Raw genomic sequence first — 22,831 nt, 5'->3', positions numbered from 1 at the left:
ATCAACAGTGCATTTCGTGCATTTGATTTTCATAGTCCCTGAATGTGCCCAGCTGGGGCTTCACCCCCACACACCCGCTCGCCCTATGGCCTAGCACCTCTTAAACCCACAATTCTTCCGAACTTCAAGTTTGTTTTCCTGTTTCAATTATCTAAAAGATATCCGAAGAAAACGACCTTTTAAATAACAGAAATTTTTTCATCTCTTTTAAATCCCCTAAAAAATAAATATTTCACTTTTGGCAATTTTCCTGTCGGTTCGTCCCGGAAGGCTACAATCGTGCCAAATTCCATCATTCTAATCCTGCCGGAAGTGCTTAAACATTTTGGGGTGTAGAAGATGTCCCTTATAAATAACATGGGAAATATTTTTCAGTTCCCCATAAAACCACTCTAAAGTTGGACATTTTTATTTTTAGCGATTTACTTAGGTAACGATAACGAAAACATGCAAGCATACAGCATTTTACCTGTAAGTTTGTATTCCAATTCCAAGTACCTAAAATATGAGCTTATAGTTCCAAAAAAGGCCCATTTAAAATAGCATGGGGTATTTTTCATCTCCCCTTTAGGCCCCTAAAAATTAAAAATATTCACTTTTCGCAATTTTTCTGTCTGAAAAGCTACAACCATATCAAATTTAATCATTGTAGCCCTACAGGAAGTGCCCAATAATTTTGGGACGCAAAATATGTTCCATTTAAATAACATGGGAAAGATTTTTAAGTTCCCCATTAAACCACTCCAAAGTTGGAAAATTTTTTATTTAGTGATCTAGTTAGGTAATGCCAACGAAAATGAACAAACATACCGACTTTCAAGTTTTTATTCTGATTCCAGGTGCCTGAAACATGCGATTATATGTAAAAAAAAAAGAAAAAAACAGATTTAAATAACACGAGGAAATTCTTCACTCGCGCCACCCCCTTTAGACACCCTAACAATTAAAAATATTAACGTTTGGCAATACTCCTTTCGGTTAGTCCCAGAAAGCTACAATCATGTCAAATTTCAACTTTCCACGTCAACCGGAAGTACCTCTTTAATTTATGTCAGTTCATGTAGTTTTATTTATAGTCAGGATGTGTCACATTGAATTGCTTCTTTCGTATGAATGTGTGTGTCTTCTTGTCTTAATTTATACAAATATCGTGTTTTGAGCATGAGCGTACTTAGGGTTTGTCTGCTGTGGGGGTGATTCTTCCGGGAGTATGGAATACACTTTAGTCGAGTGGGGGGTCCGGGAGCTTCCTACAGGAAATTGTTAATATAAAAGTTCGATTTTTGAGCATTTTCGTGTATAATTCTCTATAATACAACATAAGAAGATTTTTTTTCAGAATGTAATTTGCGAAGGATCAAAGTCTCTCAATACCCTCCCCCCAAGAATATCTTCGGTGGTTTTCAGCTATTATGTAAATAGCAGTGCAGTCGTTCAGGCAACATACCACCACTGTATTCCCAGCCGGTATGTCGAGTTAAAATCATGATAAAACATACAGCCTCTGTTATACATACATACATACACACACACACACACAAACATATATATATATATATATATATATATATATATATATCCCATTCACGGGTCGCGCTTGGTCCTACCTGAAGCGCACGGGTCGGCGCTTCAGGTAGGACATTCGTTGAAACAAATGTATTGAAATGTAAAGTGAGTCGAATGGAATGTATATGAATGTCAAAAGTGAGTCAACGGGCGGTCGATATGAGAACATTTTTCGACTCGGGAGAATGGCGGCACAATAGTGGTAAAGAAGTTGACCAGCCGCCGACAGCTGCAAACCCTAATAGACGCGACGTTCTGGGGATGTCCCACCATAGCCCGTTTGCCACTCAACGGGACACATCCCTGTGAGATGTCACTGGTACATTACTGAGAAATCTTTTCCAAAATAACAAATGATACGTATCTAAGACTGCGACATCCTCAAGTGTACATCATAAATTTTCTCATGAGAATATCCTAGTAACATTAGCAATCATTGTACTAATTGTAGCAGCATCAAACAAATATATTTTGTTAAAAATCTGAAAATTATGTTATCCTGAGTGACATCACATAGACATCTGTGTGGTTGCAAATTAGCATCGCCACAACAACCGTCATTAATTTATCAAAAGTACTGGCATTTCCCGCGCGCTACTTGAATTGGAGATGACTAACAACAAGAAGGGTTCGGGGCAATATTGCGTCTTTATAGGACAGCCCATCTCGAACTCGAGTTTACTTTTCGACAAGTGTAATTTTTTAGTTTTTGTTGGTGTGATACAAAGTTCTACAGTGTCGTTCTGTAAGTCGGAGGCACTCCTTCAACACTAATGATAGCGAAGAAGAAAGAAAGATTGGGTAAGTACAACGATCATAAAATATTTTAGTTCACTTTAATTCTCTGCGGTTAAAGTAAATGAGTGCATATGTTTTATTCATACAGGAATAGCGAATGCCGTGTGAATTAAATATTGAACGTTTTCTGTAAGCTGCTGAACATTTGAAAAAGTATTCTACCCGTATGAGAGTGACTTCCCAATTCGGTACAGAGGCTCTTTTTATTTATATTTTTCTTTATGCATAAAATTCCGTGTAGGTTTACTTTTGGCTAACCACTCGAAATAATAGTTGAAAAATGTATTCTTTCGTGTAGTACGTAAGTAAGAAGCCATGCCAACCAACCAGGAGAAGGCACAGTGTGTCCTGTGGTACCATGAGACACGATCACCAACCACGGTGCAGAGACAGTTCCAGACAACATTTGGGAGGACTTCACCTGATGTCAAGAGCATTAAAGCCTGGTATGAGAAGTTCAAGAACACAGGGTCGGTTGCTGACGTTCCGAGGTCTGGTCGACCAAGAATCTCAGCAGACACGGTGGAGGCTGTGCGGCAGTCTTTTCTGAGAAGTCCTAAGAAATCGGTGCGCAGGGCCTCACGTGAATTACAGATGCCAAAAAGCTCTATCCATGACATTTTACACAAACGTTTATTGTTTCGTGCTTACAAAGTGCAACTCGTTCAGGCCTTGTTGCCCGACGACGGTACACATCGATATGACTTTGCGGTCGAAATGCTATCACGTATTGAGGACGATAATGGTTATCTCAGACGAATTGCCTTTTCCGACGAAGCGACATTCTTTGTCAGTGGAGTAGTGAATCGCCACGTGTACCAGATCTTGAAACCCTGCAGCAACGAATAACCACAGTCGTTGCATCGATCCCTCCAGTGATGTTGGGTAATGTGTGGATGGAAATTGAATATCGCCTAGATGTGCTACGTGCTACCAAGGGTGCTCATGTGGAAGAGAACTGATGTGACCAAAACTTTTATAATTTGTAAACAATTCAACACCACTTTCATATTTCTATCTTATTTCTAGCCTGAGTTATCAATTTCTGTAATCAGGGAAGGACTTCTCGGACACCCTGTAAATCAGGTAATTGAGATAATTAAGCACAGTATTTGAATACATCGAATTCTCCTCAATGCGATTTGGAGAACCTAAGATGTCCTCACTGGACTGTTATAAGCAGATATACCTTGTATAATAAACTCTAGCGAGATTGTCACTAGTATTGTTGTATTTTTTTTTAAGTTTGTGGGCCGCAATGTTTCCTCGTGATAAAGACAGAGTGATGCAAAAGTGTCTAAGCAAGTAAAATTCTACAGAAGAATCTTATGTTTTCTTCCAACTGCTGTGTCGTTGCCTGGACGGTTTGTTTTCAGCCCACTATTTGTTCCAAGCAAGCAGGCGGTATATATACCCAGTGACGCAAAAGTCCAGAGCCCATAGGCTAACTCGGTTACTATTGCAGATATGAAAACAAGGTAAGGATATTTTTAAATTCCAGCGACAGTTTTGTTGTGTACTAGCGTATCGTCCAATAAAGAAAATGTTTCCGCGTGTCATGTTGCACTACATGAATGAAAGAATGTGTGGCCTGAAATTAGCTACACCGAGAAGAATTGAAAGGAGACACAATAAAAGATAAGCATGCGACTTCAATATCCACGCCAGTGGCGTAGCAACCACAGGGTTGGGGGAGAGAGCAGATACGAAAGACACGAAATTGAGTCCTGCATTATATATTTCATTGTCTTTCTTTCCGTTCTCTTTGGTCCAAATAATTTCAAACCATACTTTGTTTCATTCAATGTTGTCCAACAGTGCCAGCGTTGTACTTTTCGTTACTATTGGGCGGTATGCTGATATATAAACAAAAATTGTTGGAATTTAAAAATACCCTTACTTATCTTACATTGTTTTCATATCTGCAATAGTAACTGAGTTGGCCTTCGGGCTCTGGGTTCTATCATTACAGAAAATATTCTCTAAATATTTTCTGTGATGTACAAAAAATATTCACTAAATATTTTTGTCATATAAAGAAAATATTTTGTCATATGTAAGAAAATATTGTCTAAATACTTTTTGTCATGTACAGAAAATATTTTTTGTCATGTATAGAAAATATTTTAGAATTATTATTTTACAGAATATTAATCTTTGTTAAAAATGAATTAGAAATCTTCAGAAAACATTTCAACTAATGTACCCAATACATTGGGAAAATATTTAGAAAAAATTTTCTTCATTCTTGACAAAATATTTTCTGTGTTATTGGTAAATAATTTTAAAATATTCCATGCCAAACATTTTAAAAACCATTCCGTTAACACTGTATAAAACATTTCAAATACATTTTCAGTAAGGTTTGGAAACCATACAGAAAACATTTTTTGGAAAACTTTTCTAACGACGTATAAAATATTTCTACAACGTTTCTGAGTGTATTCAGAGAATATTTTCAGTATTATTTGGAAAATGTTTTAAAAACATATGGAATATATTTCCTTAAGTAAAGTAGGATACATTTGCTGAAGGAAAATGATGGTACGTTTTAAAAACGTTTTGAAAATATTTCATTGCTGTGTGGGTTGGCGTTAAGTATTCTGACGTATTTCTTAAGTACAGGGCCAAAATTAGTAAATGTCATTCGTTGTGTCATAAGTATGATTATTTACTATTATTACTATTAGTAAAGCAGTGTTAACCTAATCTATCAAGGGAAGTGGAAAAAATGTAAATTTCGCACGTAAAACACTGGACCCCCGCAACGGCACATTCACCATAATTACTTATAAAATTTCTCTATTGACTTCACTGACAATTACTTAAAACATATTTCACCTGGATATTGGACTATATTTGGTAGGGCTATCTGATAATGTGAACACGGGGAGTTATATTTAGTAACATTTAGCCATTGTATTTAAGAATATAAAATTAATATTGCATCAGTCACTAGCCTGCACATTCTAAAATCCTGCCATTTGGCCCTTGTACTTAAAAATGCTATACTAGATATCTACATCATTCCCCATACAGCATAGCCTGTGGTGGAAACAAAGGTTCTTTTTGGTATGCCACGATCTTCAACACGAGGTACGGCTTGTGTAGCCCGCTCCTTGCAGTTCTAATCTGGATCTGTCACTGGTCGGAACATGTGTCAAGTGACCATGAGCAGTGTCGTTCACACAAACATATGTGAATGGCTCATGTGTGCAATGAACAATTCCAAATTATTTATTAAAACAATGCATTCGGAGCAAGGCTATTCACATTTAAAGACGGCGTCGTGTATACAAAATTAATCCTATGAAAGTACAAGAAATCGACCATAATTAGAACCGTTAAAAGATACAGCAATGACTTCTTCACCCTTGGAAAGATAATTTTGTCCCCATTTAGTAGTGGTAAGCGCGTGGCAGTACAGCAAATTCAACTGCGGAATTTCTAAATTTGAAAAGGAGGCGGGTCTAAAAATAATGGACAAATTTCCAAAACTGATTACACACACACACACACACACAAAACTTTTTTTGTGGAAAACCTGCAAAAGTGTGCAATAAAGGGTCTACCTTTAAAAAAAGCTTTCAAAAAGGTAATAGTTTCGCAGTATTTTAACTATTGACAAAATTGTAATATGAAAGCACACGGTTTGGAGCACAAAATCATTCGCATACATACCGTTTCCTAGCGAAGTGTGTACAATCGAAGAATTAGTGTAGACAGTTAAATTAAAACGAAGAATGTGAACATTATTCAAAAAGCAAATAAACTTTTTCAAAAGCTGAAAGCTGCCTCAGCCTGCTGTAAACGGAAAGAACACCATCAACTATCTAGGATTTGAAAAAATAAATAAATAAAAAAAACTCACTCTACAAAAACACGTGAAAATGAGTTTACTCGATGCATTCTATGATACTACCAGGATGATTCAAAAAGTAAAATTTTACTGTGTTTGAAGCACTATTATTCGAAGAAGGAACCATGGCTGTCTAAACATTTATTCCAAAGTGGCACCACATCATCCATGCCCTGTTCAAAGACATGTTACTCAAGGTTCCCTAACCAGGTTAGTGTAGCCTGTGGTGCCTCTTTCAGTGTATGGAAATGGAGGTGTTCTTCAGGGGGAATCCGAAATTCTACGACCGGACTATACGGAGAGTGATAGACAATTTCCTACTTAAACCCCGGAGATGTGTTCCGTTCCGTTTGGCTGTATGTAGACGTGCGTTGCCGTGCAGCAACAACACGCCCTCCCGGAGTGGGACCCGTCCCCCCCACGCCGCACAGTGTTCTGGAAACGGAATTTAGCTAGACAAATATATTTGCTCTGGAACTGATGCTACAAGAGCATTGAAAATGTTAGAACAGCTTAACACTGTCGTGCGGTGAGGTGGCACTGACCACACTAGCTGGGTTTAAAAATAGTAGTGTGTGTGTGTGTGTTTTTTTTTTTTAACGTAGCCAGACACTGTCATTGCCAGTCACTTGTCGATTAATATTGGCAATTCTCAGTGATTAAATATCGAAAATAGGCATTTCTATTTGCAGCACTGTAATACAAATGTAAAAAGCGTAAGGTAATATTTTATAACATTTATTTTGCTGCATATCTCATTAGAAGTGTTCCGTAGTCTAGTCATTGTAGTTTTGGTTTCTTGTTAGCGTGGACCTGGGTATCAATCCTCAGCCGGAACATCCCACTCTCAGCGTCCACTCAGGGTCAGGAGGCAGCAGGGATAATGTATTCAGGGTTAGGCAAAAGTATCGGGACAGGCCAATAATACTAGACAGCATCGAATGCGGTGTCATCATAATCGTTACATTATATGATACCATCCATTATGCCATCCAGTGATCAGAGAAATTTATTTTATGTAATCTTCATATGTCTATATTACTTTAAGGAACTGCTGAACCGATTATAGTTTTAAAAAAATTGCAAAAGTCAGAATATTTGTTTATAATTTGTGTACTTACTATTCATGCATATTTGATAGATTTCGTGGTAAATTTTCCATATATTGCAATTTTGATAGCATTTTTCTGTTCCATTGACCAGACTAACCCAATATAACGATTCACTCTATGGCCCAATATTTCTTTTTTACGCAGGGCTCGAAATGGAAAGTTTCACGAAACGGAACGCTAGATACTTTCTGAAGTGTGCTTCAATTTGCATGAGTTTTTGTGTGGTTCATTGAGTCTTCTCAAGAGACGGAACGGCATGGTTCCCGCATTTCACGAACCGGAAAGCCGTCCGGTCCGCTCCGGTCCATTTCGAAAGAAAGAAAAAGGGGTAATTTAACGTCCCACGTTTGTGCCAGCGATAGGGCTAAAGGGGACGATAAAGGAGAATGATGAAATGATGATGAAGAAAAAATGGTGGAATGAGAAAGTGGGAGAATCACGAGAAAACCCACGAGCACGGTGTTGTCCACCACAAGCTCATATGGCAATGTCTGGGATCGAACCTGGGACCCCGAGCACCAGAGGTGAGCGCTCTACCACTGAGCCACCGTTTCAACTGATTCGTTAACAGTTTTCTGAGAAGCAAACTGAACTCCTAATCAGAAGTTGCTGATACGTTCAGCTGTACAGTTATGGGGGAAAAAATTATCATATTTTTGCATGCTTAAACTCTTTATATATCTGTGTTATTCGTTTTTACCTGTTATAGAATTCCATATCGTCAGTGGAAAATGTCTGAAGAAAAGATTCCAGAGGCACAGTATTATGTTGTTGAATTCTCCGACGGGATACAACTAGTGCCGGTTAATTGGTTACTAGATGGGAAAAGAAAATGCTATTGGCCGAACTTCAGCGTTTTACAAAATACTATAAGGCAGTAGAGGAGAAATTAGAACCAAAGGAAGACTGGAGTATCCATAGGGTTTATGAAATTATTGGTCAATCATGTGAGTGTTTTAATATTTTCTTCACCACTTTCTTAATTATATAAATACTTCGATTTTTATATGAATTTTTTTTAAAATTTGAATTTATTGAAACTCAAAAGAAAAAAAATGTCAAACGTACAATATTTTACAATAATATCTGTCACAAACAATAAGTATGTTTTTTTTATATTATTGTAGATATTAAGGGTTTGTATGAAACAGCAAAATTAAACTATACTAATTTTACAGTATTTCTGTAATATCCTCAAAATCGATAAAAAATAACTTAAAAAATGGAAATGTAGTGCAATAGACAATATTATTGTGCATGTCATACCGTTATCACGACTCAACTATCTCAATTTGCTGTGTAGCTATTAATAGATGCGGCATGGATTTGTGAGATACACCTATAAGCTGCAAAGGGACGGCTAGATGATTCGTAAAAAGCTAGGTGCTAGGTGATTCGTAAAAATGCAAAATAATACTGTCTAGCGCACTGGGTTTACACTGTTCAATTTCTTTATCTGTTTTGAAGATATTACAGAAAAGCTAAAATTAGTATAGTTTAATTTTGGTGAATGGAAGATCCTTGGTAATCGTAATAAAAATGAGACTGTAAACTAAGTTGTGTTTGCAATAATTCAGCATGCTTGGTGAGAGTAATAGTAAATTGCAAGATGATATATTTGCTGTCAAAAACCTACCACTTGTGGATCAATTTCTCGCTATGACATTCTTGCATTTTTGCATTCTTACGTTGAAAAATACTCATGTAATAAACTGTTAACAAAGTTTATCCATACAGATGTAATACTTTATTTTACTCACTTAGAGCGAACTCTCTGACCATGAGGCTACGAGGGAAACTACCAAAATTTTATTGTAACATTTTATTTAGAAAAAAATACGGCGCCTTATAATGAAGCAAGGTAACAGCAACGTAAATTACAGAAAGTAGAAACAAAGAATATTTTACTTACGATTTGGTCTGTCCTAAGTGGCGGATAGTTTCTATTAACATTGTTTAAATCTATTTATTGCTTTACTTATTCAACGGCATCAGTGATATACTGATCATTGGATATTTGTGACATCGTATACGAATCTTATTTTCTAAAAAAATCTAGAACGTAATACCGATTGGTTTAAACTTTTGTTTGTCTCGCCTGGAGTTCATGATTAAAAGTATGATGCACTTCGGTTCAACGTCCAGGAATGTGGATATTTCCATTTTTGGTTGTTTGAAGGTTACGGTTTTCATTCACAGTGCCTCAGGGTTCTTTGAATTTTCATAATAGTGAGGCGTTGAGTGTTACCAAACGTAATTAAAAAAAATCATAGCGATGGTTACATAGTGGTCATTAAAAAAAAAAAAGGATTCTGACTGCTTGTTGAGCTGAAGCGGTAGTAGCTCCTACACTCGTTTTTGTGATGATTTGGCGCGAAAACTACTAAACCAATCAATATTTTTGCTACTATGAAACTTTATATGAAGGTTTGTCAGAAATAAATGTTTCCTTTTCTGCATACACATATGTATACAAAATGCATGTTAAAAATGGATCTGAGGGAAACATGTACGAAACCAGAATTTTGACGATAAGATTTCAGTTTCGTAAGCAAAATTCTCGGGGGCCGCAACATAGTGCCCCTAGAGGCAAAAGTCCGGCACAGTAGACCTAATGGGTAAAAAGTACAACTGAAGGTAAAAATGGATAAAAATAAAAGGTGGGTTCAAAAGTGGGTTTTAATTCTTTAAAAGTGCCCCTACCTTCCCGTCATTATGGCCCTGGGGTCAACTTGAAAACATTAAATGGAAAAAAATGAAACCTGTATAAGAAGTACAATTTTTCGATTCTATAGCAGAAATCAGTGAGTTGCTGGGGCGAAGTCCCAAGTGGTCTAAGCGACAGTCTGGGAATAAAGCCCAACAGGTGAAAATACACTGAGTCAGTTCAAAATGATCTTGCATTCGCTTCTGCTCAACTCGAAGCAACTCTGACATTATATATAATTTGACTGACGAACATGATTAGAAGCGATATTAGTACCCTCTAATTTGTTTCAATATTCATTCTAGATTCTTACGAGCGTGAGATGGAGAAATTAGAACTCGCGGGAGACCAGACCGAAGTTGATACTGGTAATGAAGAATCTTTTGAGATACAGAAAAAGAAACGTCGCATACGAGCTAGAAAACAGCAATCATCATCTTCGGACGAAGATATTGCCCTTAGTGAAGCGATTAAGCAAAGTGTTTTTACAATAAAGGAGACTTTGCCACCTATACCGAATCTCTTTTCTAAAAAGGTCGTGACGAGCACCAATGTGGATGACCCTGGAATGGCAAAAACCCCTAAGCGGATCCCAGTCACTTCAGATGAGAGTACTGCTGTCCAAGAACACGAAGGTTAGTTCCAGTAATATATAAAATTAGATCTTAAATTCAATTTCGTTTGTAAACTGCCATTTATACTTTTTTTTAATACTTAATATGCTTTTACAGTAAAAATGTTTCTAACGCACGAAATATCAACAGTAACCTTTTATTTTCAACCAATTGTCAACAATTCTATGACAAGGGTCCCTCCATACGGTATATTCCTTTTTATTTGTAGTGGGTGGGGTAACATACGGACAATTAGTCAAAATATTTTCTTCCTCAGGGTAATTCTAGGAATGTGAAATGATATTGATTCTATGCTACTGATGATGATGATGTGGTGTTCTGCCAGAAGACAGGTCTGACCCAAAGGTTCGTGGGTAAGGTGAATCCATATGGTGATTTGCCATTGCGTTCCATGGGATGTTGACGTCCTAAGGACAGAAACTACAGTTGAACGAGGGATCCGAACCTTTTGTTCCCAACCGGGAATTGAGCCTGGGACCCCTTGATTACAAGGCGAGCTTATCCACTGGAGACATTTGTGCTATGCTATACTTTAGAAATGCTAATGCTACTAGACATTTATGCTTTACTTCAAATATAGATTTCTTTAAGGAAAATAGGTTCCTTGTATTTCTAGAAAAGTAGTCACACTTAAAGAGGTTGTTATGCTGTTTTTAATAACAACAAAAAAGCGACGTAAATATTACATTAGGGTTTGGAACTTAGGTTAAGATGGGATTAACCCAGGGTCAGTCGCGCTACTTGGAGTAATAGATTTTTCTGATGTACATTTTTTTCTTTTATTTGCTTCAAGACTTTGTAATAATAAAACGTACCTTTTCTCAATAGTTCATTAATGTTTCCTAAATATCATGTTATTGTTTTCTTGGGCTCTATATTTCGCTGTTACTGAACGACGAAGCAACAAAATATTCGGTTGATATTTTTTTTTATATTTCCAAGTTCCATGCAAGTCGGCGTGAAACTGGGTAAGGTTACTTGTTAGGGAAGTCTTTTCAGATTCGATATTGTTTTCCATATGATGTATATGTACTTCATACATTATCCTGCAGTCTACTGGATAGCTGTATTTTTTTTTATTTGAAGTGTATTGCACGTGAAAGTAATTTTCATTACCAACTAGTAAGAATTTACTGTATTTTTCTTTTTGCTAGGGTGCACTGGATTTCACCAGCAGATGTTGCGAACAATGGCTAGTATCAAATACACTATAAACGATATGTGTCAATCTTTGGCCAGGATTGAGAACAAAATAGACGAAAAGAAAGAGACTGTTGAATTGGATGTACAGGAAGCCTCGATTTTGTCCAGTTACTTCCCCATAACTTCTGTTTAACAAATGGATGCCATAGAATCCAAATTACAAGATAAAGATTACAGAATAAAGCTGGTAAGTCCTTTAAAATACTCCTTTTGTAACAGAGCCTCAGGAGACAGGTATATTTCTCTCTAGGTAGAACGGCACAGGACCGTTTGATGGGGCGCAGTTGTAAAAAAAAAAAAAAAAAAAAAAAAAAAAGTATTTTCACTTAGATATTGCGCCCACCTCTGCATCTCTGGTTGTTGAACCCCGACATTCAATTTGTAAACGAATATTAACTATTCCAGAAATTAATCTTAATGATGCAATGAGAGATCACGTTGGAAAATATGATTGACGTGCTACTAATCCATAGAACCGCAGAAAACTCTTTTCTGCCCTTTTGGTTTTCATGCACGATTCACTCTTCTGTACTTTTGCGTTTGTAAAAGTAATAATATTTTAGGCAAAAGCGGAAAAAATCACAACGGGGGAGGGCTTCCCCTATACCCCCACCCAAAAATTACGAAAACTATGATGAAAATTTAAACGACCTAAAGTAATAAAGAATAACACAAAAATAACTACGCTTTTCCTTTGGTAAAAATTACAACATAATGGGGAAGGAGGCACCCTCTCTATGAGAATTAAAAGGGACGAAGTACACAAATACGGAATCGAACCCGCATCTCCCGCACCAAAGGCCTCATTTGCGTCAAGCAGGTTCTTTATATTTACCTTGTGAAACAGAGAAAATCCCACAAACTATCCGCGTATATCGAACCAACCACCTTCTGAATACAAACAAGCCTAATCTGCACCGATGATGACTGCCCCGGACAACGAACCAATATTCTTCCCAATGTAAAACTCGGACATTAATTAAATTACTTTCTACTGTCCAACTAAAAATACAAGTGCACCGTTTACAAATCTCACAAACTACTGATTTAAAAAAAACCGTTTTTATCATGTGCGGAACGCGAATTTAGAAGACCCATTATTGCTTGCTTCCTCGCTCCAATTCTTTTAAAATACCCGCCTGTAACTGCCATATAGGATTCAAGAGCAATCTTGCGTCGAAGTACGTAAACGATTTAACAAGGGCAATTACATCGAGAGTTTTTGTGACGTAAGTGTATGCCTAAACATCACTTCACCAGAATGCATTGATGATAGACAATACACGATCATGTTTCGTCTGAATGTAAAAGGCAAAATTTCGTTGTTTTGTGCGCAGATTTTTTCCAAAGGGTGAAATTTTGATCGGTTAATGGATTTCCAGTTATTACCTTTATCGGAATTTATTTAACTGGTCACTACACACAAGGCAACTTTCGAGGGAATTGACTCTCCAGGATTGAGTTGTCTTATTGATATCGTGGGGAAATCAACCTATTTATAAGAGAATTCAGTCCTTCAGAGTCAGTTCCCTTGAAACTTATCCTCTGAGTGGTGGGTTGAGAGGAGAGAATCTTTCACAACTAAGGTATTGTAAATACCAATTTTTTGACCCAAATTTTGTTTCGATTGTTTCATAATTCAGTAATTTTCAGGGAACAAAAGTCTGGGAATTTTGTTTGATATAGTAGACACTCTGATAAACTTTGGCGTTACAGACCCTTGCGGTCCTGAGTTTTTCCAATGCTATCTTCTAGTGATCACTTGAACTGCGTCCACTTGAATAACGGGCATGTGATCAGCAGTGTTTCCTCATCTTGCTCACCAACAGGCTTAGCCGACAACATTCTAGATCATCTCTTTATTTAGGCATACTTGGCTACCCAGTTTTTGTCAAGACTCCAGAGAAATAGGGTACTTTGAGCGGGAATCGAACTTGGGACCAGTTGTACATGAATCCCACGCTTTATTACTAGTCTTTGGAGCCCTCTGAACTAATCCTAATACATACTAAAAATATATGTGAGAAGTAGGTAATAAAAATGCAGTAGTCCATTAGACTATAGTTTTGTAAGAACGTCGCGTGAACCATAGTTTAGAAGTGTAGGCTTAATAAGATCTGCTGTTGGATCTAAACTCTCGATCGTTTTGTCTTCAAGTTGTTTTAAATCTTGTAAAAAGAATAGCTTCAGACATGGTAAACACTTCGTGTTCACATCATTATCATGTGTTTTGGGGACAGACTTTTACAAGGCACAGAAGTACTAGTACCATTTCTCTGCTGGTTTCCAATGCTAAATTTTTACAGTACCGGTATTATTATTTTTTCTCTTATACTCATCTATTTACTGTCTTTGTGATAGTTACCTTGTTGGGAATATAAGGTTCGGTACATCCCGTCTAAGACATACTGTGTTACTTACAGGTGAATGAACTTCAAAGGATTGGCGGGCATAATCTCGACTCCATTGTTGTCAACCTTTTGAAGCGTACAATGGACAATGAAGTTGCATCAAGCTTCAGTTGGCTTGGAGCCAAAGGGAAGCATGTTTCTACGTTTGTGTGAAGTAATCAGGAGTAAGTACAAAGTATTTATGGTTCATTAATCTTGAAGATAGCGGCACCTATAGAGGTTCGGTATATTTAAATTCGGAAGTACTTCAATTTCTACAATCTATATTGATGGTTCAGTTTAAGATGCCTGAAGTTTATTACAGTGGGTGTCATAGGAATGTTAAAGTAAAAGCAGAGATTTACAAGTAAAAGTAAAATTGCTTATAAGACAGTGAGTTCTAAAACAGAGTCTCATCTCATTTTGCTTATGAATGAGATAAGTAAGCTCTCATTCGTGAGCAAACTCTTGAAATAAAAACTGTCAACATTCCTGTGGTCTTGGTCCAATTAACAAAGCTTATTCATAGTTTGCTTCACTTCGAGCCAAGACTGACAGTTAAGAAGCCTTCACAATGTTTATACCGTTTAAATAATGTAATATTTACAAACAAACAAAAAATGACTTGTCAATCACATTAATTGCCATCATAAAAGCTTAAGTTGGCTTAAGATGAACAATGAAAGCTAAAGAAGACATTATGGGAAGTATTGTATGAAGACAAGGTTTAAGGAAAAATGGATGGCCAATTTCCATTATATAAAATTAAAATTAGCCAATTTTCCTTCTTCTGTTGAATACAGTCGGAAAATCAAGTGAATTAAAATAATTAAGGAAACTAGCTGAACTAAACAACTGATGTCTAAAAAAAACATCGTCACTGTTATTTACGTTTAAGAAGGCAACAAACAAATGTAGAGAAACCACTGAACAGTGACAAAGTAGTGTAGTTCAGTGTTTTTACGTCTTAGTCAACTTAGTTACTATCACTTTTTAAATCCGTGTGACTCCCGGACTTCATTCAACAGAAGGGAGGATTATTCCCGAAAGTTAATAATGTATCAATGTTTTATATCCATGCTTTATATGTCATATATCTACGTTTACGTGCACTTCATGGACAGCAGCAATATTCCTATTTCATGAACTCCGTTTATGGGAGTAGGATACATACTTAACCATATCTTGAAAAAAGATAGGAAAAGTGCTCAATGGTATTGTTTCTTAAGAAAAGATTCATCTGATGACTACATCCGGATCTCTTGGATATAACCTGGATAACGAGAGTTAATGTTGTTAAAAAGGAAGTTCAAAAATCTCAAATATTACAAGATCGACAATTGTGTTAAATTCTCATTCTTATTGTAGACAATTATTAGATTTGTACTAAGTACAAAGATGTTCAGGAAAAAGGGTCACAAAGTTTCAGGCCAGAAAGATTGCATCAAAAGAAGAAAACACCCGTACTAAACATGTTTTTTGCGCTTCGTTTCGGAGATATGAGCTGCCGACAATGCAGGAAATCGAATTTCATAAACTATTCAACGTACAGAGTGCGGTTTAAGCTTTCACACTCAGCCATACCTGCTCGATTTGGATATATATATACACTGGCGGATCCAGGATATGATCAAGGGAGGGGCGCTAAACCATAATTTGCCGTTTTATCCAGTGTAAAGCTGAATTGAAGCCCATTTTATACAGTGTAAACCTGAGCGTCCGTGGCCCCCCTTTAGATCCGCCCTTGTATATATATTCCAAAACTAATGCGTGCGTAAGGAACTCCTTAAAAAAATTCTGTATCGCCTTTCGGAGTAATCCCGTCCGAACGCATTGTACAGTTTGGAACACGCATTTTCTAACTAATGTAGGTAAGACTTCAAGTGTAACCTTTACACAACACTAATTAGTACCATAACGTTAAATAGTTTCTGAAGTTCAGTTTCCCACGTTTTCGGCACCTTTTATCTCCGAAGCGACGCGCTTCTTTACTAAAAGAACTTTTCTTTTGATCTGCCCTGGAAGTTTGTGACCCTTTTTTCTGAACATGTTTTATATTGTACATAATCATTTACTTCATAGTTTGTTTTTATTATTGCAGGCACTGTGCGGTATCACAAGCATTGCAAAGCATCAACAGATGCAGAGGTATTAGATGTAATAAAGAAGTGGCTTCGTCATGCTAAAGAGCGGGCTCTCAGGCAGAAGAACAACATTAACAATGATTAGTTATGCAAGAAAAAGTGTAAAATAAAACTAAAAACGCATTGTTTTGATGTTCTGTCATACAGATTTAAAAATCTGTGAAATCTGCAGTTAACGGTGATTTTTTTTATTGTAGGAACAAAAGACAACAGTTTTTTTAAGAAATATGTTTGAGTGATAATAATACGCAAGTTATTTATTCTAAATTAATGTCGGTCGTCTTCTCCTTCTTACAACTTAGTCACAAACTGATTATATTGAACCCTTTTTTTTTAAAAAAAAAAAAACATTCGTCGCTCAAGGCAAAGACTTTGGGATAACCTTTTATAAGGTTACATATCCTCTTTTTTTATTTTTAATGAAAGTGTAGGATTTAAATGGATTAAACTTGAATTACAAAACTTTTTATGAGATTTAGTGCGTAGTGGTACTGTATGTAACTGCTTTTTTGTAAGTTTTGAAATTCACTCAGAATTTTGCATTTTTTTTCAACAACTTTGGTAATCGAGGTGTTGGATTGAAAAGGTTGAGAACCAGTCTCTTGGATTCATGTTGCATTTATTTTTATACTGAAAAACCTTTGGTGATATATGTCATATTTTGTTTGTATCATTATTTGCATATGTAAATAATACTATGTGGAAGCAATCATTCTACTGAGTAATTTAGCATAGTTTTAGCATTTATTGAAATAAAGAAAGAAAATCTACTGTATTTGGTTTTTAGCCTCAATGTAAATTATGAAATGAAAACAAAATTTTAATCAATTTTTCAATTAATAAGTATTACATAGTGTACATATAAAATCTTCTGATATTTGATTGTTCCGTTTCCCTTCATTAATTATCTGTAACTTTGTTGCGCAGCTGATAGGATTCGGTACCGGTGACTGATAGTTCGCAAACTAAAATCCTGTCGACACTAATCTAAAATTTAAAATAACCGTTCACTATTATCGCTCAGCCATGGAAATGCATTGGGCGTATGGTTGCAGAGCTGCTTTCGTGGTTTATCACGACATATATTTTGAACCCGCAACTATTTTTTTTTTTAATCTTTTGCTATATTATATAATAACACCACATTTCCACGAAGCTGGTATGGTTAAGTCAGTTTTCTTAGAAACTTTTTTCTCTGTTCTGAATTAGTACGTCCACTAGAATGCTACGTCGAAATTAATTACATATGTATTACAGAAATTACATTGTTTGCACCCTTTGTCTTTTCTTTTATTACTAAATGAAGATCTAATTAAATTTCCTTTATGGTGCGGGAAATGAGTGACGGACTTCATATTAGGAGTCATAGTTGGATGGACATTCAACTAGGACTCTTGACGATGGAAATTCCGTCTCTCGGAAGCAGGGTATTCAAGCATCATAAAGGACATTTATATCTTCGTTTAGTAATATAAGGAAGGGCAAAGTGTGCTCCTTCCCTTCTCCGTCCAGCTAGGCGATTTGAGATATCCATGTGACATCCACCGGACGTCCCATCGCGATGTACAAAGCACGTCTCCCAGACATCACACGGACGTCTCGCGGGACGTCCATGGGATATCTATGAAGCGGACATTCGGCCATCTGATCAACAGCTACAGGACGTCCTGCTGATATCGTGGTATGTCGCATGGACATCGCAAATATCCCATCCGGACATCCCATTGGACATCCTGAGGATATTGAATGCTATTAGGGACTTCCATCGCAAAAAATAATTTTCTCTTTGAAGTGTAGAAAGGGTGGTCGTTGAAATTTTAATATTTCATTCTATTTTTTATTAATGACTTGTATGTAGTTAACTGGGCGAGCACAAATTCTGCTTTGTACTGCACAAATACAAACATCGGGAGATACTTCCATGGGAAGCACTAATTTCCTTTTTCAAGTGTAGAAAGGGTGGTAGCTGAAATTTTAATATTTCCTTCTACTTCCTATTAAAGCCTTCTACCTAATTAACTGTGTAATCACAAATCCTGCTTTGTGCTGCACAAATACAAGCATCGAGAGACACTTCCATCCCAAGCATTAATTTATTCTTTCAAGTGTACCCCATCAGGATGCCGCGGTCGGCAAGAGGGATTGCCGCCGCCGAAGGTGGCAGGCCGCCGGTACGCAGCCGGCACCCGTCCGCGGCGGCACGACGATCTACTTGTTCAAAATTTCCGACCTTTTGCTGAGGCGGCAAGCGGTCGAAAATCGCAAAAAAAATGTCCTTTGCCGACAGCCAGAGTCGGCCAAACAGTCGGAAAGACCTCTTTCCGACCCTCTGCCGACTCCTTATGCCGGCCTCTTTTCGACGGCGGCTCCGGCGTATTTACTGCACCTTTATGGCTCTTTGCCGACTGCTCGGCAAGGCAACTTTCCGACGGCGGCGCCGGCGCATTTAATGCTCATTTCCGGCTGTTTGCCGACTGCTCGGCAAGGCAACTATTCGACGGCGACGCCGGCGCATTTTATGCACCTTTCCGGCTGTTTGCCGACTGCTGGAAGGACCTCTTTTCGACGTCGGCTTCACGATTCTCCCACAGGAGCGTCCGACTCCTTGCCGCCGTCGAAAAGTGGCCCTTTGCCGACTGGAAATCAACGCTTTAGGAAGGCAAAATTTTCATCAGCTTTTACATTAGTCTTGCCTAAGTCTTCCTCCATGCTATGATTTCTCGACAAGGAGCACCCTTGGAAGTTGTTGAAGTATAATACTTGCATTTTTTTGTGTGTCCCAGTATAAAATTTGTTCCTTTTTTTGCAGCACTCGCAGCCAAAAAAGAAGAAATTGAATGGGACATGGAAGTATTATATACTTTCAGAACTAGCAATTGTGCCCCTCATGAGAAATCATAGCACGGAGGCAAACTTAGGCAAAGCTACTGTAAAAGGTGGTGAAAATTTTGCCTTCCTGAATGATTGATATCCAGTCGGCAAAGGGCTACTTTTCGACTGCGGCAAGAGGTCGGATGCCGGCTGTGGGAGAATTGAGAAGCTGACATCGAAAAGAGGTCCTTTCGAGCAGTCGGCAAACAACCGGAAAGGCGCATAAAATGCTCCGGCCCCGCCGGTGGAAAGTTGCCTTTCCGACCAGTCGACAGACAGCACAAAAGATGCGTAGCACTGCAATGAAAATCATGGCGGATTCCCACCAGTAATGTTGCACTCGATACATACGCAGTACATTTCTACAATTCTCAGTACGATTTAAGTGCTATATAGAGGAAAAGTATCTGTGAATGACTTACAAATGCTTAAAAGCGACCTAAAAATAACAACTGAGCAGCTAATAATGAACGTTAAAAATAATTCAATTAACACGTCTGTGGGCCTAATGTGAAAAACTTATAACAGTCAGTGATTTTCCCCCTGAAAGCACATTTTTCACTATCACGACTACTAGGAACAACACTGTTCTATGCAATCGAAATTCGCTACTTACAAACGCTTTCTTCGGAAAAAAAAAATGCCGCAGGAATCCCTCTGAATACGGTCTTTCAGGCTGTCGTTTTCCCATCAACTATTGGAAAAAGAATTTTAAAGGTCAATGATTTTCTAAATTTTTTAAAGTACAGGGGTCACACTCCCAATGGAAAATGAGATTTAAATAAAAATTAATGAAGTAAAAATTATAAATAAAAATACTGTAATAAAAGGTATATGATGGCGGAGAGATTCAAACGGAGCCTACACGCAAAAAAAAAAAGTTACTAGTAAACAAGAAAAAGGTGGACAGAAAGCAAGTTAGTTTGTCAATATATGGAAAACAGAGACGTGTGTCCAATCAGCCAAGCCAAAAAGGTTAACGAGAGAAGGTGATAGCAACCTTGCGTTACAGGTTAATATTGCTAGGTTACAGTGTAATAACTCATAGGGGTACGCTAACCGATCACGTAGTTACCACTATCAATCATAGCCTGTAACCGGTAACCTAGTTAGTATGTTGGAATAACAGACTGCTCGGTTAATGAAACAGGGTGCATCAACTGCAGTAACCGAGTATTTTGGTTAATATAACATATTCAATTACTGAAAGTAACCCATTTACTGGGTTAAAGTAATACGGTAGGACAAAAGTATAACCAAGTAGATCGGTTAATATAATAAATTAAATTAGTTAAGATAACATATTTACTCGATTAATGTAATAAGGTAGGGCGAATGTTTAACCGAGTAGATCGGTTAATTTAACCTGTTCAGTTAATTGAAATAACCCGTTTACTCGGTTAATGTAATAGGGTAAGTTAATTGTAGTAACCGAGTATCTCGTCTCATATAACCTCCTTTCTTAGTTGAAATAACCATGACTCAATTTGTTGTAACCTCTTTTGCTTTGTTGTCCATATATTGACAAAGTTTCCAGGGTTAAAATTCTGTTTAACCTTTCTGAAGGTTAAGTTTATGCCCAATTCAGAATTGTTCTCGCTTTATAATTTTTGAACCACTTAACGTAGCGATGTGAAATAAACGTTTATGTACAAAACTAAATTTTTCTCTAGTTTATAAAACCACATAAAGTGACGTACTTATTTTCAATATGAATCTGAGGACGGTGTCTTATACAGAAAGGTAAAAGCATTGTTTAGAATGATTCAGAATGAATAATTGGAAATGTTAATTAATAATAGTATAGAAAAGGATTATCAATGCAATGCGAAATGGTAAATCCTTAATTTCCTATAGTACTTTGCTAATTGAAATTTGAAAAATTATTTCGGCTGCAACATAACAGATTTCTAAAAGTACAGTAGAGGGTCTATTTTATAATCCATAAAATTATTACTACCTTTCTGTATCATTTGAAGAAAGACGAAAAATGTATAGTTTCATAAAAGGGAAAGAATTTAGCTTTGTGAAATGGATTTGTTTCACTTAATTCGTTTCTATATGATTTATACATTAATTGTATACAATGAAACAGAAAAATGTGAGAAAATAATTTATATCATAAGTGAAACAGCCACATGTACAGTATACTCATAGTGCATACCCATTATATATAGAAAAAAGTTTAATGAAGTCATTTACATCAAAAATGAGAAGTTTTAACATAATACTTTGCAAAAATCCTTTGTTTTAAAGGAATTCTTTAAGAGAATAAATGAAGGGAAGATCACATTTTTTCTGGTCTATATTAGCACTAAAAACACACCAAATTGTATTAACAAAATACAATGCACATCGTATTAACTTATATACATTAGCCTATGTAATGAACCTTATCATTCAATAGAAGTTATATGTAATATACCTTCGGATGTAGTACTAATTTTTTTTAAAGAAAAATTTGTAGCATTTCATAACATTGAGTTGTAACACAGAGGCCTTCATACAGTATGTAAAATCAGAAAAGTATTTTTTGTTTGGTATTTTTCTATATGTACCTATAACAACACTTGCCTCCCCCCCTCCAAACACACATCCAGGCTACGCTACTACTCTCTGTGGGTCTTCTTCCATTGCAACACTTGTCTTTCTTGAGCAACATTTCCCCTTGCTTCCAGAAATAAATGAAGTATCTAAAATAGAACAAATATAATGCTTCGTAAAATATACTCTTCAATGTGTACGGCGGTAGCACATCACGTATATTTATTACAATCGTTATATACTTCATCACACCAAAACCAAACCAAACTACACAGTGTAATAGACCTTGTTGCAATGAACCGGCTTCAACGCTATATGTTAGAGATTGCAGGAACTACGTGTACCTGAGTGACGAATATGTAGTCAACCCATTGTGTTACCTGCCTCCAACAGGTGTACCGGGGAAATTCTAGACCAAATGGCCGATACGTCTTTTATTTAAATGATCCCAGTGTACATCACGACGCTGGGTAGATAGCGAAAATTTAGGGTACTCCATCAGGGGATTAAACCCGGGACTATACATACATGAGTCCTACGCTCTAATCCCTAGACCGTCAACTGAGTGAGACATTTTTACATTCTTCGGAGCTAGTGGGCAGCGAGATGCATAACTGCGCATTTACCTTGAGTGAAATCAGAGTAGCTAACTGAGTGTAAAACGTGTTTGAGCTAGTAGTCAAAAAAATGAAAAAAAATCTTTGAGTTTTACGTCCCACGGTTATGCCGGTTAGACTAAAGGAGACGGTGATAATGAGAGATGAGTGAGATGATGGAATGAAGAAAGTGGGGGGAACGGGAGAACCCCGAGAAAACCCAGGAGCACGGTGTTTGTCCACCACAAAGTTCAATTGGCGGGGGCTGGGATCGAACCCGGGACCCCAAGCACCAGAGGTGAAAGCTCTACCACTGAGCAACGGCCCCTCTAGTAGTCACATTAGAAGCAGAAAAAAGTTTTGGCCCTTTGACGTACTGATTATTATTTCAATTTTATTGTTTGTA

At 37.1% G+C, this 22,831-nt stretch overlaps 1 protein-coding gene across 2 annotated transcripts in view; it reads left to right on the top strand.

The window, feature by feature from the left end:
- The window catches only part of LOC145689071 (uncharacterized), a 93,801-nt gene extending 76,678 nt beyond the window's left edge, over positions 1 to 17,123 (top strand). The window contains exons 2-6 of one of the 2 annotated variants that reach the window (XM_081763196.1): positions 8,045 to 8,282; positions 10,348 to 10,677; positions 11,832 to 12,067; positions 14,304 to 14,455; positions 16,372 to 17,123. In XM_081763196.1, the coding sequence (XP_081619322.1) occupies positions 8,168 to 8,282; positions 10,348 to 10,677; positions 11,832 to 12,013 (627 nt within the window). In that variant the 5' untranslated portion in view covers positions 8,045 to 8,167 and the 3' untranslated portion in view covers positions 12,014 to 12,067; positions 14,304 to 14,455; positions 16,372 to 17,123. Of the gene's footprint in view, positions 1 to 7,513; positions 8,283 to 10,347; positions 10,678 to 11,831; positions 12,068 to 14,303; positions 14,456 to 16,371 lie in introns of those variants that run through there. The other variant, XM_081763198.1, reaches the window with a different exon arrangement.
- The last annotated feature ends 5,708 nt before the right edge of the window (positions 17,124 to 22,831 follow it).

Source organism: Thermobia domestica, chromosome 7, assembly GCF_964235325.1.
Source record: "Thermobia domestica chromosome 7, izTheDome1.hap1.1, whole genome shotgun sequence".
NCBI classification, from domain to species: Eukaryota; Metazoa; Arthropoda; class Insecta; order Zygentoma; family Lepismatidae; genus Thermobia; species Thermobia domestica.
The sequence above is the reverse complement of the archived record's forward strand: the minus strand, read 5'-3'. Positions and strand labels throughout refer to the sequence as shown.